Source organism: Antechinus flavipes, chromosome 1 (genome assembly GCF_016432865.1).
Source record: "Antechinus flavipes isolate AdamAnt ecotype Samford, QLD, Australia chromosome 1, AdamAnt_v2, whole genome shotgun sequence".
Lineage (NCBI taxonomy): Eukaryota > Metazoa > Chordata > Mammalia > Dasyuromorphia > Dasyuridae > Antechinus > Antechinus flavipes.
The window spans coordinates 85,689,633-85,707,897 of NC_067398.1; the positions used below are offsets into that span (position 1 = coordinate 85,689,633).

The 18,265-nt window shown below is 38.2% G+C and overlaps 1 protein-coding gene across 1 annotated transcript in view; it reads right to left on the reverse strand.

Annotated features, from left to right (window-relative positions):
* Positions 1 to 235: 235 nt before the first annotated feature.
* Positions 236 to 18,265, reverse strand: part of GRIN3A (glutamate ionotropic receptor NMDA type subunit 3A) — a 210,801-nt gene continuing 192,771 nt past the window's right edge. The window contains exon 9 of the mRNA XM_051986557.1: positions 236 to 4,594. Coding sequence (XP_051842517.1) covers positions 4,258 to 4,594 — 337 coding nt within the window. The 3' untranslated portion in view covers positions 236 to 4,257. The remainder of the gene's footprint in view (positions 4,595 to 18,265) is intronic.

Sequence of the window (18,265 nt, forward strand, 5' to 3'; positions counted from 1 at the left end):
AAGAAAATATTGTGAAAGAAAAGACGGCTGAGAAGAGTTTGGGGATTAATTCTGGCCTATGATGTTTTCATTAACATAATGTTGGGTTTCCTCAAATTGATACAATCTACATTTTTTAATCTGAATTTTTAATGAGTCAGCATATATACTTTATGCTGGAGAAGTCTGGTACCATTCACGTTAGCCTTTCTTTCATAAGTATCCCAAAACAAACTCTAGCAACATCATTCCAGAGTTTTGTTTCAATCCAAACATTTATTCCACATTCATAGAAATTTGTGATGGAAAAGACCTAAAGACATTTTATCTATCTACCCGATGTACAAGAAACATGCCCAGAGCAAATCATCCTGTTCACTTTATGCCCAAAGGACATTTCACTACTTCCTTGGGGCCGAGCAGTCTGTTTCATATACTTCAGAATCAAGATGCGTTGAAAAAAATTCTTCAGCCTTCCAAAGAAAATACAGTGAGTATTCACTTAATTCTCAGTGAAAATACTTTTCATGTTTTCATCAAACAATGAGTTATAGCAGTAAATAGTTTTGAAGAAGTAGATTTATGGCTTAGGTGGATGATGAAAAAAAGGACTGAATAGCTTATCATTCAATCACACAAAAAATATAAAGATTTGGTTTTAATGATCAGAGAAATACTCCCTTTGAAATTATGCATGGATTTCTGGCTTGCCAATTTCCAATGTGCTTGAAAGAGAGACTTTGTGAAGGAATCCTTTCTACTCCTTGTTAATTTTGATTTCTCGATTTCCTGGGTTCTTAGAAGATTTTTCTCAGAGGTTAAATTTAGGGATGAATTTTAGTTCTAATGATCTAAAGAAAGATGATTTTCCTCACTTTTGTTCAATCCCTCCAGTATCTCTATTTGGAAGGGCAGCAGCAAAACTTCATGTAACAAGGAGGATGAATGTTTATAGAATCTTCAGGATCACTGTTCTGTAAACACATCAAAAAATCCAGTGGAGTCCCATGCTGGATTACTATAGTCACATCACTTGACTATCCTAGAAATGCTTTTAAGAGTTGTCTTGCTCGTCTTATATATCATTTGCCCTAACTGTGGGGGGTGTTTTCTTTTAGGCTATTAGGCATGTTCTGTGATTGTTATTTAGACGTTCAATGGCCACAACTATGCTTGATACTCACTTAGAGCCTTTCTAACAATGTGTGAGTTTGAATTTGCCAACATTTTTCCAAAACATGGTTGGGTATTAGGTGGCCAATGATATTTTTTCCTTGTAGCTGAAGGTGTAGAGATATAAAATGGTCAAATGTTATTCCCAAGGTGACTTGATAAGAGAGTTCAAACTTTCTGCCAATTTTTCCTTCTTTATTCACCATCTTGTATTTGTGAAACAGGAGCTTATTCAGCCAAGGGATGAAAACTCTTTTTTTTTCTTGTATAATACCATCCCTAACCTGAAGGTCACTCTTTGAGCACACATAGGGCATAATCCCATAAAGCCAGGTAAGAATAGGATAGGGCAGAGCTGAATTATTTTGAAGAACTCATAATTTCTTGAAAGCTTTTTTTTTTTTTTTTTTTATACAAAACACAGCACACTGTTTCACAAGTTGCAAAACACTGTTCAACCACCAGCAATAAAAATAACCATCACAATTTAACATGAAAACAGTTTCATTTCATCACAAGAAATTTTTTTTTTCCAGAAAATGAAATAATTTCAAGCAACATCAATGACAATAAACCTGGTGACAGCTCCCAACAGCTGACTCTCAGGTGGCAACTACATTTCTACCCCAGCTCACCAGTGACAACTAGTTAATCATCCAGTAGTCCAAAACAGACACTGAGTGACAGAGTGAGGCAAAAATTACTGCCTATTTTGTGACAAGGTAGAGAAACCCAAAAGAGCATTCCTCAAAAATGTCCTTATATTGATGTGTGCCCTGCTTTAATTAAATCCATTATTAAAAAACCCAAAACTTAGAAAAAAAATAAATTAGGGGATAATTATTTGCATTACAAAAGGATTCTTCACTTTACAAAAGACTGCTGGGTTCTTCTAAGTAGTTAGCCACCCAAATGCAGTTATAATATAATTAGATTTACAAAAATTTCCATTTACAAGCAACTTTTCCAGAACCTGGCTATTCTGTGAAGTGAGGTACACCTACCTGTACATAACCTTTTGGATAAGAGGTGCACAGAAGGTAATGACCCGGTCCCTACAATATTCTGGGCTGTAATTAGAAAATTCTGGGAGATAGTTTTAAAGGTGTGCCTTCAAACTCTGGGCTTCTTACTTTAGAGCTGTATGAGGGGATAATCTGAGAGCAGGGCTGGTTGAAACCTTTGACGGTTTTGAGTCCCTCTTTCCATTTCCCTTCTCTTTTGCTTTGTTTTCTATTGACTCATCACTATCAAGACTAAAAGTATCACTCATCTTGGAGTATTTAAATTAACGTTCACATTATAGGAACTTCCAGAAAACTTGTTTTTGCATTTAGGGGAATGACTAGCAGAAATTTCAGATGGCATAGTATAAAGTGAGGGACAGTAAGAGGCTAGGAGCCTTTTCATTTATTTGGTGGAGGTGGTCAACTGCTTGTCAGGTTGACTGGTTGTAGCCAGCTATTGTGCCAAGACACTTAAGAGGCACTGAAAAAAGTAAGATTGTAAAGGCAGGGACCATGAACACTTTACTCACCTATCCATAAGCACCTAGTGCAGTTCTTTCCTATAACAGATACTTAATAAAGGTTTGAATGAATGATTTAATTGGAACAAATGGGGAAAAAAATAAAGAATAATTGACATAAAGGAGAGTATTCCTGAGTGACATTTTTTTGGTGCCCTAGTGGCTGTGGAAGCTGACACTGTAAGCAAATTCTCCCAAAGACAGTAATACTTGTTTTCAGAGCTCTCAGGGCTCCATGTAGCTGAAATCCTTCAGCTTCTCTGGCTCCCTCCCCATCTTACTTCTACAGAGAGCTATTGGGGGGGATGGGTTAGGAGGTGCTAAATAGAAACAACTAGATGACTCAAATCCAATTTCATGGGGGTGATAAATGTACTAGAAATACCAACCGGAGGAACCAAGAGTTATTTCAATATGCCTTTGGTGACTGGGGCATTTGGTAAACATCACAATAATACACAAAAAAGGAAGGATGGGATGGAGCAGGTTCAGTTGCATGCATGAGGATCACTTTTGGGACTTCCTACAGTCAGAGGATAGGTTGTTGCTAACTTGAGAATTAACCCACCACATGATTTGCACAAACATTTTCACAGGATTCACAGTCACACACATCCTATTACAAATAGTAAACACAGATGTTCTTCGGAGAGGTCTCATCTCTGTCTTCTTTTCTCTCATTCTGTTTGTCTCTTACAAAAGGCACACACTTGTAAAGAAAGCTTAGTTTGACTGAAGAATATGATGCCATTAGTTTTTCAGCAAGATTGCTCTAATAAGAGTCTTAACAGTATCGACCTAGTTACTGTGCTGAAACTCAACTTTTTGAGGATTCAGGTCTTTTTTTTTCCCCACTATCCTACTTTCATTAACCCTACCCCTGAAAAAACATCCCAAATTTGAGTTGGATTAAGTTGAAGAAATATTAAAATATAATCCTGGGTAACCATTCTATACAATCATACCTCGCTTAACATTGCGCTGTCCAAAATACTTTTGCAATAACATTGATTAAAAACAAAGTAGCCACATTGTTGCATCATGAAACCCTGATGTACCATTGTCAGGCCAATTGATTACTGAAAACATTGAATTTGTGAAACTGCCTGTGTCCTATAACATTTTTACACCTGATTAGTCATGTTAGTCGAGGTATGCTCGTACTAATAAAAAAACATCAAAACCCAGTAAGAGACACAGGTCTGATCGACATTTTTTTTTTTTTTTAATGCACAGAAAGGGCTAAAAACCAGAAATGTGGCACCAGGTGAAGAAGGAAACAGGAGATAAGTATGGTCTTCTTTACTCATAGTTCCTTTTGTCCAAGATTGCCCTTGACTGATTCAAAATTCACTTGGAGGAAAGAAGAGATTCTTTCTCTGAATGAGAATACCACCCTGGAGGATGGAGTTTGATGAGCCACTTTGAGGTTGCCTTCTAAGGAGAATCTATTGTTTTGCTCTCCTTCACCACTGCCAGCAGTTATAAAAGGGCATTACAAATTTTACAGAGGGATTAGAGAAAGGCTTGGGGGAAGGATAGGAAGGTCAGGACAGAACAGATAGAGATATGATCACTTAGGACTCGACTGTCCTGTTTGTCCTCTGATATTCTTCCAGTTGGTTCTTCCTGTTCATGGCCAGCCGTAGGTCTTGCCTGATCACCTGAATCTGTTTCTCCAGCTCAGTGAGTTCCTGGGTCACTGAGGTCCTAGCAGTATTTAGAGAGTCTGGTTTCCCATTGGTGGTGAGGGAAGTGGGAATCTCTCTCCTGACTATAGGGAGGGAGATGCCCTGATGCGGATGCATGTTCAGGTGGCTTTGCCCTTCATCACTATAGGTGTATTTCCGCCGATTGCAGTGGCTCAGGCTGGCAGTATTCCACACGCTGAGCTGACTGTTGGCTGCATTGGACCTAGGGAGACAATAGAGAGATTTCAAAAGAATGATAATTAGATACTTCAGAAGAATGACTTAAAAATACCAGTTCTGGTAAACTTGGAATACTGTGGGTCCCTCTTCACCCTCAACCTGACTCCCTGTCCCTACATTCATCTAGTACCTCCAGGTAGGGACCAGATAACATCTTTCTTCAGGCTCATCCTCCCTTTGGGATGCATATTTTCCTCACATAAAGTCTGTAAGGGATGTAAGGGATTGCTGTACTTCAGTCATTCTGTGTTGGATCCAACTTTTTGCAACACCATGGACAAAATGTTTGTCTCTGGGGTTTTCTTGGCAAAGATACTGGAATGGTTTGCTATATCATTGTTCATTGTGTCCCCCTTTTTAAGATGAGAAACTGAAGCAAATGGGGTTAAGTGACTGCCTCAGGGTCACAAAGCTTGTAAGTTTCCCGGCTCCAAACCGGTGTTCTATCCACTGTGCCACTTACTCATAGTAAGACATCATTGTCTTCATTTTGTAGATGAAAAGTTTGCCGCTCAGAGAGAAAGGACTTAAGGCCACGCAACTAGTAAGTGATAGAGCAGGACCTTAAAAATCAAGTATCTCGACTTTTAAGTCTAATATTCTTTCTACTATATCATATTCCCTGTCTTTTCTTTAACTTCATTTCCTTGCTGAGGACACCAGTTCTTTCAATTTAGGTTTCCAAGTGACTCCCTCCCCAACTTCCACTCCGCTTTCCCAGGGAAATGGGAACTGAAGGTGATTTACAACATCACAGAATCTCAGGTTCTGGTTGGAAGAATTCTCAGATATTTAAACATTTCATCTTATCCTTAACAAGAACCTCTTCTATGACATCTCCAATATAATATGATCCTAACAGCTCTGAACATCAGTTACTTACTACACATAACAATATGCATTCAGTGTGGGTGGAAATTACTAGCTATTCAACCCCATGCTTTGACTGAAACCCACCTGTGAACACATCCCATGCAACATGATCACACTATCCAAGGAATGGCTGGGGAGGGGGAATCATCCAAGGCAGGTGTTTGCAACTCCTGGTCTTTGCTTCTTTGGCATTCACTACTCGTTCCTTTAATAAACTTTGTTAACCCCCACTGCTGTTCTCCTGCCATGCTCCAGCCTTCTCCCCACAACTAGGAGAGCATTTCTCCTGTTTTTGGCCACAGATCAGCCATCTGCCCCTTTGGTGATGCTTGCCTCTAAATGTCCTCTTCAGAACTGCACTCAGTTACTCCCATCCTCATCCACTTTCGCAGTAGCAAATGTTGAAGAGAAGCAAACTTCTCTCATAAACAGCTTTTGCGCCTTACTCATAGCTCTTCAGTATCCCAATCTTCTGGTACTCTTACTGGGACTGACCTTGCATCCTTCTGAATCTTATCAGGGGGCTGGATCTCGGTTGCTAAACTTCTGGCCTTCTTGGCATGTGTTGGACCTCCCTAATACCAGCTGCCTAGCTGTTTAGACTTTTGGCCCACTCGCAGATTCCAAATTTCCTTGCCTTTTTGATCTGCTTTCTCAGCTTAATGCTGAGATCTGGTTGGACAGCCTGTCCCACCCTGCTGTGTGTCTTCTAGTTCTAGCCTGTTTTTTCCTGATCAAATAAGACAACATATTTAGAATATATTGCAAACCTCAAAAGTGTTATATAAATATTAGCTGTTACTATTATTATTATTACCGATTCCCTGAATTTCTGACAACTAAATTATCATTCCCATTTTACGGATGATACAGCTGAACCACAAAGCATATTTTGTTAACACCTCACATTTCTCTGATGCTTCTAGATTTCCCCACAATAACACCATTGGGTAGGTATAGAAAACATTATTACTACTTTAGAGATGAAGAAACAGAGAATGAAATTAAAAATCTTCCCTAGGATTTCATGGCTTTAAAGTAAGTATTCCATCTGGGATTTAAGTATAGGCCCAATCCAAACCGACCCACTTTGCCATGAATATATGAGCCTAACAAAGCTTTATCCATTTACAAAGAGATTGACACTATGAAATGTCTCATATCACTCTAGATATGGCAGAACACATGTTTCTTTAGCTGACTCCCTTCTATTCCAGGGTACTAGTGCGCCCTGCTCATCCATCATCCCAGAGTGGCTTATCTTGCATCCTGGTAGTTCAGCTCTGAGTGTTTGTGCTGGTGAACCAGAAAGGTCAGCATCTGAAGAGCAGAATTGGAAGAAAAATGTGTAAGCACCACAGGTGATGAGATTTTTACCCAGAGGAGAATCCATGTCAGGCCTAAGGCTTAGAAAACAAATCCCAAGGCAAATATCTAATTATCACAGGGCGAATAAAAGCAAAATAAAAACTGGTTTTGCAACCACTCTTAGTTTGACTTTTATCCCAGCAGTGCCATTGGGATGTCACTTTGGAATGAGGCACCTACAGCTTAATGGGAAGTTTGGAGTGCTAAAAATACCTCTAGGGCTCTAAAGGAACAGACTATTCTGTTTCTGAAATACAGTCTTCCAGTTGCACTCCATTAGAAACTTTTCTAATGCATGGTCAGATTATGGCTGTGAACAGTATTAACAATATATTCAATTTGGTGAAATTAAAAAGAAAAAAAAAAGTGGTGGGAACTTAGTCCCAATCCAGGAGAATAAGGTCATAGGACCATAGATTTAGAGCTTGAAGGGATTTTAGCAGTTCAACAGGTCTACCTCTCATTTGACAGACAGGCCCAAAAGGGTCAAAACCATGACCAAAGCACATAGGAAGCAAGTGGCAGAACTAGGATTTGAAATGGGGCTCTTGCAGCTATCAAAAACAAAGATTTAGAGGAAGGATTCTAGCATATTAGATCTCTCTGAAGAATCTCTAGAACAGGGAAAGGAATTACACAGGAGAAGATAATGTGTGTAAAAGGAGGAAGGCATCTAGCATTGACATGGATCTACAGAAATATTCAAGAAATGTGAAAGATATATTAGAAAGGGAGACTGGATAGAGGGAAATCAGTTTTAAGAATATTAGAGTCTTCCCTATATTGAACAAGGACCATAGTAACAGTAGAAAAGAAGGAAGGAAGGAAACAAAGCTTCTCTTAAGTATTTGCTATATGCTTGGCACTATGCTAAGCACTTTACAATATTTTGTGTTATCGTATTATACTTCTTTTACAATTGAGGACACTGAGACAAAGAGAAGTTAAGTCATTTGCACTGAGTCACACAAGTAGTAGGGAACCTGAGGTGGATTTGAACTGAGGTCTTCCTTACTCAGAACCTGTTATTTGTTATTTGTCCTTTTTTCTCAAAGAGAACCAATTCAAATGTGAGAATGATCACTTGTGAGTGGGTTGGATTTAAATGAGACAAAACTGCACAGTCATGAGCCTCTCTCTTCTGGAGACATGAGTGTAGTGGCAAGACATAATTCAAGATGACAGGTGATAGCCCAGCCTTCTAGCCTTCTAAATAATGGGCTACTTATGTGCCTAGGGAGGGGTGATGGTTGATTTCTTAGACACAGAATCAGTAGCAATGGTCCAGAAAGATTCAAGGCCATGCCCAAAATCACACGGGCAAGAAATGACAGACCTGGAATTTGCACAGAAGCTTTTGCAGCTGAAGAAAAACAAACTCGAGGGAAGGATTCTAACACACTGAGTAGATGCTCTTTAAAGACTCTCTGAGAGAACAGGGACAAGAATGTGGAGGGCAAAAGGGGATATAAAAAATTCGAGTTGGCTCTATTGTTCATTCAAGACATTTAGACTCGCCCTTGAATGTGTCTGGTGCTTTCCCACCTTCATTGTCAGTCAATCTGAAGTTTCTGTATGGGGGCCTTTAGAACCCCGGAAGGGAGTACTGGTGTGGATTGTGACTAAGTGCCACAGGCTCACTTTTGCTATATCTGTGCTGACACTGCTGAGATGATATAGTGACACTGGATTTTTTATTCAGGAAATAACTGGGTTCAAATCTCACCTCATTAATAGTTTATCTGTAAAATGGATATAAATAGCTCTACCTCAATACCTACCTCAATAGGGTTAGTGAGGGTCAAATGAAATAAAGTACAGTGCTTAACACTCCTTATGTAACTCAAAGTGCCATATAAATACTAGATATAATTAAAATTTATTCTGGAAAACACCCATGGCAGAAAGCATGTGTCAGTACCAACTAATGGGACCAAGAATGTTTTGATAGAAAAGCTATAATTCTTATATTTGATTACCTAAGAACAGCTTTAGTGACTTTTCTATTGATGTTAATCCTTTTTTTTTCTTTTCCTCCTCTACCTCATCTTCACAGGTAAGAAATGGGCTCTTTGTGAATGTAATAACAGGTAGGAATCACTTGTATATAGGGATACAGGCTTCTGGAGAAGGGTTAGGTGGGCACGACAAGGGTATATTAGGGGAAATTCATTCCTTACATGACATAGTCATCCTCCTCTAAGCATGTTCTAAGCTATTAAGTCTTTTCCAAGGAATGGTTGGTCTCTTTTTTAACCTATATCAATATTTTAGGCTTGAAGGCTAGGGCTTTTGTGTTTCTCGTTTGTGTATCCTTAGCCCTAACAGTACATATCAACGCTCACTTATGTTTCTTGGATTAAAAGATATACCCTTAGTCCCAGACCATTATGAAAGCACTGTCTCTCGTAGCCCTCCAGACCTTGACTCGTTCTGAGGCCTCTTTAAGTCGTGAATGCTCACTGTCTACAATGCTGGTAGAGACATTTCCACTGTTTGGCATTTCCTGTGATATACTGACAGATATTAATTGGGATCACAGAACCAAAATTGAATTAGACCCCCCACAGAAGCCATTTGACCCAACTCCCTTGCTTTATTGACGAGGAAACAGGTCTGGAGAAATTGTTGCCCAAGGTCACAGGGTGGTAAGTGAATGAGAAAGTTTTTGAACCCAAGCTTTTCCCACTATTCTATGTCATTTCTCTGCATAGACTGGGTCTGGTAAATGTCAAATGCCAAGGGAGAAAGGAAGGAAGGAAGAAAGTAGACTGAAAATAACTGCTCCCTGGTAGACAAAGCTTCTTAAGGGAAAATGGCGCTCTCTTCTAGGGACCATGGCAGATAAATCACTCTATTCTCCATTAGTCTAATCAAGTTTTTTCTGAGGGGTAATAATCCTGGAAGGCCCTAGGACAACCTGGCACTATGAGGTGGAAGGACAAAAAGAACAGATGGAGCTTGCAATGTGTTGAGTAGGTATACTCTCTCTACATCTTTTCACAGGTGAAGAGGAGAATAGAATGTATGTATTTGTAGGTACAGATTTCCATGACATCCTTTCTACAAGATAACAGGAAGGAAAAGATCAGATTAATATAATTTCATCTTTGGCTTACTGACTGATTTTTTTTAGGTTTTCCATCTGGATCCTTGTGGCTCTTGAGCAAATGAATTCACAGCATCCAATACATAAGGTGACTTAAGGAAGCTGGTGATTATTTTATGTGGAAGAATCATGTAAACATCAGAAGGGACTTCAGAGAGAGTCTTGACTCCTTTGCTCGTACAGATGGAGACCCAAAGAGGCATTGTGACCTGTCCAAACTTTGTCCACAGGTAATTCAATAGCAAACTGTTATTTGAATCCATTTTCTCTGGCTCCAAATCTAATACTTCTTTTCCATGCTGCCATATTGGGAGCCAGCTGGCGAACTTATGCTTCATGCTCAAGCCAGAGAACCTATTCAGTATGAAAACATCAAAGCTCGGCTGATAGAGGGACCAAGATGTATATAGTGATAGAAACCATATAGGATGCAACACCAGAGAGCCATAAAACAATATGAACAAAGACCAGACAGGTAGATAGACCATATACAAGGTCAGAGACTATACAAGATCAGAGATCTTATCAAAATAGAGATCACATATGGCCAGCACCATAGAGAACTGGAAATAAGGTAAAAAATGCAAAACTAAGAGAGCTATAAACATTTGGATATTAGACTGGTCTGGGTCTTTTGCTGTTCTTCTACATTCTGCTCAATGGCCTCAAAAGTAACTTAATTCTAGCAGAGTCACCTGAGTCTTCCTTTATGGAATGATTCCATCTTCATAAATATTTAGAAAATATAATGACAAACTCAAACCAGACCCATTGGATGATAGTTCACAGAATTTTACTTAGGGCTTTATAGTTTGCAAAACTCTTTTCTTAACCATTCAGTTGAGGGAGGTCAGGTAGGGAGACTGAGGCTTATTTAGCAAGAAGTCCTCACCCTATCACATGATCCTAAAAGGTAGACCTGGGTCTCCTGGCTCCAGTGCTCATGCCAGGCCCTACACTACCTCTCAGTGGATTAAAAGCAATGAGAGAAATGAGAACTTCCTCATTCACCACTTATATTTCCAAAGGTCACAAGACACTTCAGAGGAAATTCATTGCAATGGAATTTATGAAATATGCAGAGGAGAGTCCTGAACAAGATGAGTCCCTGTTGATTTTGATTAGTTTTTCCATGAAAAGTTTTTCTGGGTTTGAAGAGTGGACTCTATGGCCTAGAAAATAGAAACCTTTTCAATTAGTTTGTTGACCAGATAGTACCGGACTCCTAAGCTCTTTGAACCCTTTTTGTCCCAATCATCTTTTTAGACAGAAGTGATAAATGCATCAAGAGACATTTCCAACTTCAGTCTTTTCTAAGTTTCTACATTTTCCTGACTTTGATGGCATTTTGAGCTGAATGCTGAAGGAGTTGAAGTATGGGATCTAGTGCAAAGAGTGAGACATAGCTAAGAATTCTACTTAAATTTATGGTTTTTAATAGACTTTGGGATCTGGAATTGGACTGGAAATGCTTGCTGAAGGCTTCAAAGGGGGGGGAAGGAAAAAATAACTACTATTTTAAAGGAATTACATGTAGAAAAGGGACTTGATTGTTGTACTTGACTATGAGGAGAGGAGAGACCTCAAAGAGAAAAGAACTTCTAGTTAAATTATAAGGAGACAAGAGATAGAGAATTGTGAAGACCGAGTTAGCACCTTGGATACCTTAGAATCAGCTGGAGTCAGGATAAGCAAAAGTCCTTGGTCTTTATTCTTGGTCTTTAGGGGTAGAAGTGAACAGGATGGATGCAGGACCTTCCTTCTCTTCCTCTACTGCCAAAGTGACTCTGGCTTATCTTATTCCACCCCCTAATCCTTCCCACAATTCTCTGTATACACCAAAAGACTGAACCAGCACAGAATAATGGGAGGGGCCATTTTCCAAGCATATGCTAATAGAGTATTGTTCAATCGGTAGTTAGCCTTAAGTGCTCGGTTGTCCGACCTTAATGCAGTTTCAGCCCTTTACAGAGAACACTGTGAGATATAAAATGGATAATTTTGATTACATTAAATTAAAAAAGGTTTTATACAAATAAAACCATGCAACCAAAATTAGAAAATAGAAAATTAGGGGAAAATTGTATAGGCAGTTTATTAGTAAAAGTCTCATCTCAAATATATGGTATATTTTGTCAAATTTATAAGAATGAGTCATTCTCCAATTGACAAATGGTCAAAGAATGTGAACTGTCAGTTTTTTGATGAAGAAATAAAAACTATACATAGTAATATGAAAAAAATAGCTGTGAATCATTATTGATTAGAGAAATGCAAATTAAAACAACTTTGAGATTTCATCTCTTCATTATTAGATTGGATAAAATGATGGAGGGGGAAAATGACAAATATTGGAGGGGATATGGAAAAATTGGGACATTAATACACTGTGCAATTGTAAAGTGATCTAACCATTTTGGAGGGTTGTCTGGAATTATGTCCAAGGAGTTAGAAAACCTTCGACCAGAAATATCACTATTAGGTCTGTTTTACAAGATGATCAGGGAACAAAGAAAAGAGTCTACATGTTCTAAAATACTTTAAGTGATTCTCTTTTTGATGGCAAAGAATTACAAATTGAGGGGATGCCCCTCAATTGGGATAGCTAAACAAGTTATGTTATATGATTTTGATGGAACACTACTACTGGGCAATAAAAAAACAATGAGCAGATGGATTTTAGAAAAAAAAAAAAAAACCATGGAAAAACTTGCATTAAATAATGAAAAGTGAAAGAAACAGAACCAAGAGAATGTTGTACTCGGTAACGATGATATTGTCTGAAGTATAATTGTGAACAACCAAGATATTCTGAGTATTACAAATACTCAAATCAACAACAAAGAACCTATGAAGGATGATACTATTTATCTCCAGAGAAAGATTTGATAAATCAAAGTATACATAGTATAATTTTATATATATTTATAAACCTGCCAAATGATGTCCTCTAGTATAGGGTGGGAAGGCAGGGAAGGAGAGAGTTCAGAACCTAAAATGTAAGGGGAAAAAAATTAGTGAATATCTATAAAGAGACAGATTACATTTCAGCATGGAGAATTAATTTGAACTAGCTAACAATAGGATGTCTTGTTTAGGTGGGTAGTAAGTTTACTTTCATTGGAAGCCACTTGTATGTCAAGAGCCTTGAGAATGGCATTGATTCCCCCCAGATCACTTGTCTGGTTTCCATTATAGTGCCTGATAGCCATCATCTTGGAAAGCAAAATATGATTTGGTAATGCCTCAGAGGTCCTGCTTCCTTAGCAACCATAGATACTGAAGACTCAGAAAAGTCCTGTCACTGAGCAATGGTTCAATATCAGAAATGTATGATTTTATCAATGCAAAGGACATTCAAGCAGATGCATTACTATCTGCTTTGCTTTAAGGACCATTTCTACAGAAATGAGACCATGAAGTAATACAATGTGAGGGGAGATTGCATTATTATTATTAATAATAATGGCTAGCATATACATAGTACTTTAAATTTTGTAAAGTGATTTATAAGCATTATCTCATGGCGAGTGAGGAGCCGAGCCAAGAGGGAAGAGAGAAGCCAGAAATTGCCTGAGCTCTTCCCACTTTCTGGAAACAGCTCTAAATTGAACTTTTATATGTATTCTGGAGTGACAGAATCCACAAAAAAATGGAGTAAAATAATTTTCCAGTTTAAGATAATTTAAAAGGACTTTAAGAAAGGTCTGTCTCACTTGGATAGCACAGCCTAGTGCAGATAGGGTAAAGGTAGTCTATCAAGAAGTTCTTGACTGTAGCACAGATTGGTAATGAAGGCTTTTTTGGTCCTGACTCAGCAGGTCAGTTATGAGGCCTCCAGTTCCAGCATAGAAGGCAAATTATGATCCCTGGAACCTTGACACAATAGGTATGACTAGGCTGGTCCATCCCAGTGCAGTGGACAAGCTGCCAGCATCTCCAGCCCTAGGACAGAAAGCCAGTGATCAGCAAAAGAAGCTTGGGATAGTCTCTCCTGTGCTCCAGGAGCAGAGTTCAACTTTAAAAAAATGAGCAAAAAATCGAAAAGAACCTTTAAGATAAAAAGTTACTATTGTGACAGGGAAGATCAGAACATAAACTCAGAAAAGGGCAACAATGGCAAAATGTCTACATGTGAAGTCTTAAAAGGGTATATGAATTAGGTCTTAAGCTCAAAAAATTCTCTTGGAAGAGCTCAAAAAGAATTTAAAAAATCAAGTAAGAGAGGTAGAAGAAAAATTGAGAAAAGAAATAAGCTATGTCATAAAATTATGAAAAAAGAGTAAACAGCTTGGAAAAGGAAGCACAAAAATTAACTGAAGAAAACCATTCTTTCAAGTAGAATTGGCCAAATGAAAGAGGAGGTAAAAAAGCTAAATGAAGAAAATAATTCATCCTTACATCAACTCTGGGAAATAGGCACTATTGTCCCCTGTATTTGGAATGTCTTCTTTCCTTAAATTCACCTTTCGGGACTCCTAACAGTCTTTATAAGGCTTGGGTCAATTGCTGCTTCTTTAAGAGGTCTTTCTTGATTGTGCTTCTTCCACATCCATAATTGTATTTTTTTTCAATATTTCTTGTATTTGCTTAGCTGTGACCATATTGCATCCTTGTAGTAGAATGTAAGCTTTCTAAAGACAGAGATAGTTTCCTTTTGTATTTGTATCTCGAATGCTTAAGTTTATGGTGACTGACACTAGTAAGGCATCTTAATAAATTATTATTGCTTGATGATTGAAGAGACTAAATTATTAACAATTAGAGAAGGAGGAGATAAGTTTGGAGAGGTTGAAACTTGCCAAAATTCTCTCTGAAGAACTTTGGAATTGATTGTGTTACATGAAAGACATGGCGCAGGCCTGCCCAGCATGATATGCTCCATTAAAAAAGCCTTTGTGGGTTATATGAACTAAGTAGAATTTCTGTAGTTCTCAAGATAGGTGAGATGTGCCAATTTAGAAAAATCTCCCCTTCAATGTTCCTGTGGATTATTTGTGCCCAATCTATGGTAGAGCCTGCCAAGCTTGTGCAGATTTGATCTGACTGTGGCAGATCTCATTCCCAACATAGATATATCATTTTGGTCTTCTTGAGAACAAAGGACAACAATCAGTCAACCGACTACTTGCCCAAGAACACCTTCCCTATATCACCTTCCCAGAGATTGATCCTCTCCTCACCCCATTATTGTCCAAAAGAAGAAAGGATGTCTTCTTCAAATACATTTCAACATCCAAAATTACAGTGTCATTTAGAGAGCTCAAGCAGTGGACTCCAAAGCTCTCATCCAAAATTCCCTGGGTATCCTTTGTGAGTTCTTCTTTTCTAGGAGGAAGGCAGGCTGGTTCTATAATTTGTTCTGACTGTCTCAAAGCTCCAGAGCATCTGGTAGGTAGAGGAGACGATTCGGAGGAAGGGAGGAGGGGGGAGCAGCAAGCACAGGGAAGTTTTGAAGTCTTGGAATTAATGTTTAGAATTTAATGAAAGGGAGGGGCAAGAAGGCCTTTATGAGTAACAGAAAGAGAATTTGTATCAGGGGGTGCCAGGCTAAATAGACTGATTTTTTTGAAAATTTCACTTGGAGCCATAGAATTGAGAGTTATATCAAAGTAGCCCTCTAGTACAAGGACTATTAACAATTTTGTCTGTGTGTAGACTCCTTGGAAGTCTTTTGAAAGCTATAGACTCATTCTCAGAAAAATTTTTTAAATGCATAAAATAAAATAATAGAATTACAAGAAGAAATATGGGCATCTATCAATATCAATTTCTTTCCACATCCATAGTTGTATATAACACACATAACAGTAGATACAACATGTATATATTGACATGCCCACACATATATAGGAACACACATTATCTATTAATACCTACACAGGTATACACACATGTATGTCTGTATGGTATGTCATAGGCTCAAATACAGCCTATATTACATCACTGACTCCACATCAAACCTTCACAAGTCACTCAGCCGCTCCAGGCTTGCCATAGCTTCATCTGAAAACTAAATCATCCTTGAAATTCTAAGTCCATAATGATAATTTTTTCCCTGAATTCTTCTCTCGACTTTTCCATTTACTAGGTGTGTAGCATGTCACAGAATCAAGAATTTTAGGCTGACAGGACCTTAGAGAGCATTTAGTTCAAAGGTGTCAAGCAGGGGCCCAAGAGCCACATGTGGCCCACAGTAGTTCCAAGCTTAGCCCAAACCAGATGAAGATGTAATTGGGAAATAGTAAACAAGAGGAATAAAAAGACAACAAAACATAGTTAATACTGACAATAGGTGTCATGTGGCTTGCAGAGATTCTTGTACATAGTTTAGTCCCTCCTTTTTCTATTTGAGTTTGACTCTACTGATTAGTCGACTTACCCCATGAAGGGATCCTTTCTAGCACATCATCCTTGATGAGGAAACCATTCAGCTTATGCTCAAACACTGTCACTAATCATGGCTTTACCATTTAATAAGCCAGAGCATTGCATTTTCGGACCACTCAGTTAGAAACTTCTTCCTTAGCATAATAACATCAGAGTAAAATATAGAGCTTTAAGATTCACAGTGCTTCCCTCACAAGGACCCCAAAGGAAGTCAAGTAAGTATGATTTTCATCACTTTACAGGTAATGGAGAGAGAAAATGGCTTGTTCAGTTTGTACAAACAGTGTCAGTGATATAGGTTCCTTTTTTTTTTTTTTTTTTTAAGTGATTAAGTCTGAGATTTGGAGTAAAAGGCCTTGTGTCTGAACTTAGTGACTTACTCCCTGTGTGACAGTAGGGAAAATTACTTAACCTCTCTGGGCCTCAGGTTCCTCATAGCAAAATGGACTAGGTGACCTCAGATATTTATTTCTGCTCTAAATCTTGTGACCTTGAACTCAGGTTTTTTGACTTCAGCTTCTGTGATTTTCTCAGCATAATCTTGTCACCTCTGTTATAGTGAGTTGAAATCTGTCTCCCTGCTTTCATTCTACTATTTGGGGTTACACAGCATATGTCTAATTTCACTTCTAGGTGACAAGCCTTCACAATAAAAGACATTTTCTCTTTATTTTCTTCTGGAGGGTCCCCAGAATTCCCTCAGTCATTCCTCATTTAGCATAGTCATCATTTCCAAGTATGTTCCAATTTCTCAATTTCTTTCCTAACATATGGCATCCAGAACTAAATTTAATAATGCAGACAAAGCATTATCACCTTCCTTTTTGAATGGAAGCTTTAAGAAAATTTTTAACACTTAGCACAGAGCATGGTATGTAGTAAATATCTAATAAATGCTCATTGACTTGACTTTCTTGTTCTGACCAGTATAGTAAGCCCTTTTTACTGGAGCTTCAGATCACTTTTTTTTTTTTTTTTGGCAATGATATTACTTTGTTAATTCCCTCAAGCTTGTAGTCAGTTAACATCCCTGAGCCTTTTTCATTTTACTTTTTCACAGTTAATCAGATCTCTCCCATCTCATGCTTGTGTAGTTGCATTCTGAGACTTGGTGCATTATTCAAGTTTAAATTAAGTGTAAAGAAAGCTGTCAGCAATCCCCGGGGCTCTCTGTTTACTCTGCTCTGACTCTGAATTTCCAGGGCTGACTATATTAGGAAATCCTCATCGATTCTTAAGGGGAAAGCAGAAATGAATCATTGCATGTGACTTCTCTTCCTAAACAAAAAGGCTTCCACCTGAAATCAGAATCCTAGGACAAACCTTAGAGCTCTTAGGTGGCACAGTGAATAGAATGCCAGACTTGCAATCAGGAAGTCTCTTCTTTCTGAATTCAAATCCCACCCCAGTCACTTATTAGTTGTGTGACCCTGGACAGGTCACTTCACTGTTTGCCTCAGTTTCCTCAAGTGTAAAATGAGCTGGAGAAGGAAACGACAAACCAGTATAGTATCTTTGTCAAGAAAATCCCAAATGGGGTCACAGAGAGTCAGGAATGACTGAAAATGACTGAACAACAACAGGGGCAAGGCTTCCCCCAAATTAATTTTACTCATTAAAGACGCAACCCAAATGATTAGAAAAAATAACAACAAAACAGCTGAAAACTGAATGCTACAAAATTATTGACCCAGCTTGGAACTATAGTTGATGTAAAAATTAAAATAGCAATAAAAACATATTTTGAAAAATGCAGCCAGGTTACTTTAATTACCTAGAGCAGTTTGATGACTTAGTTTAGATATTAATATCTATTACTATGAGTAATTTAATGGATGTTTACTTATTCACTGATTCTGGATCCAAGTACTCTTGCCATTGTTCAGAAGTAGGGCTTAAAGAGGGTAATGAGAA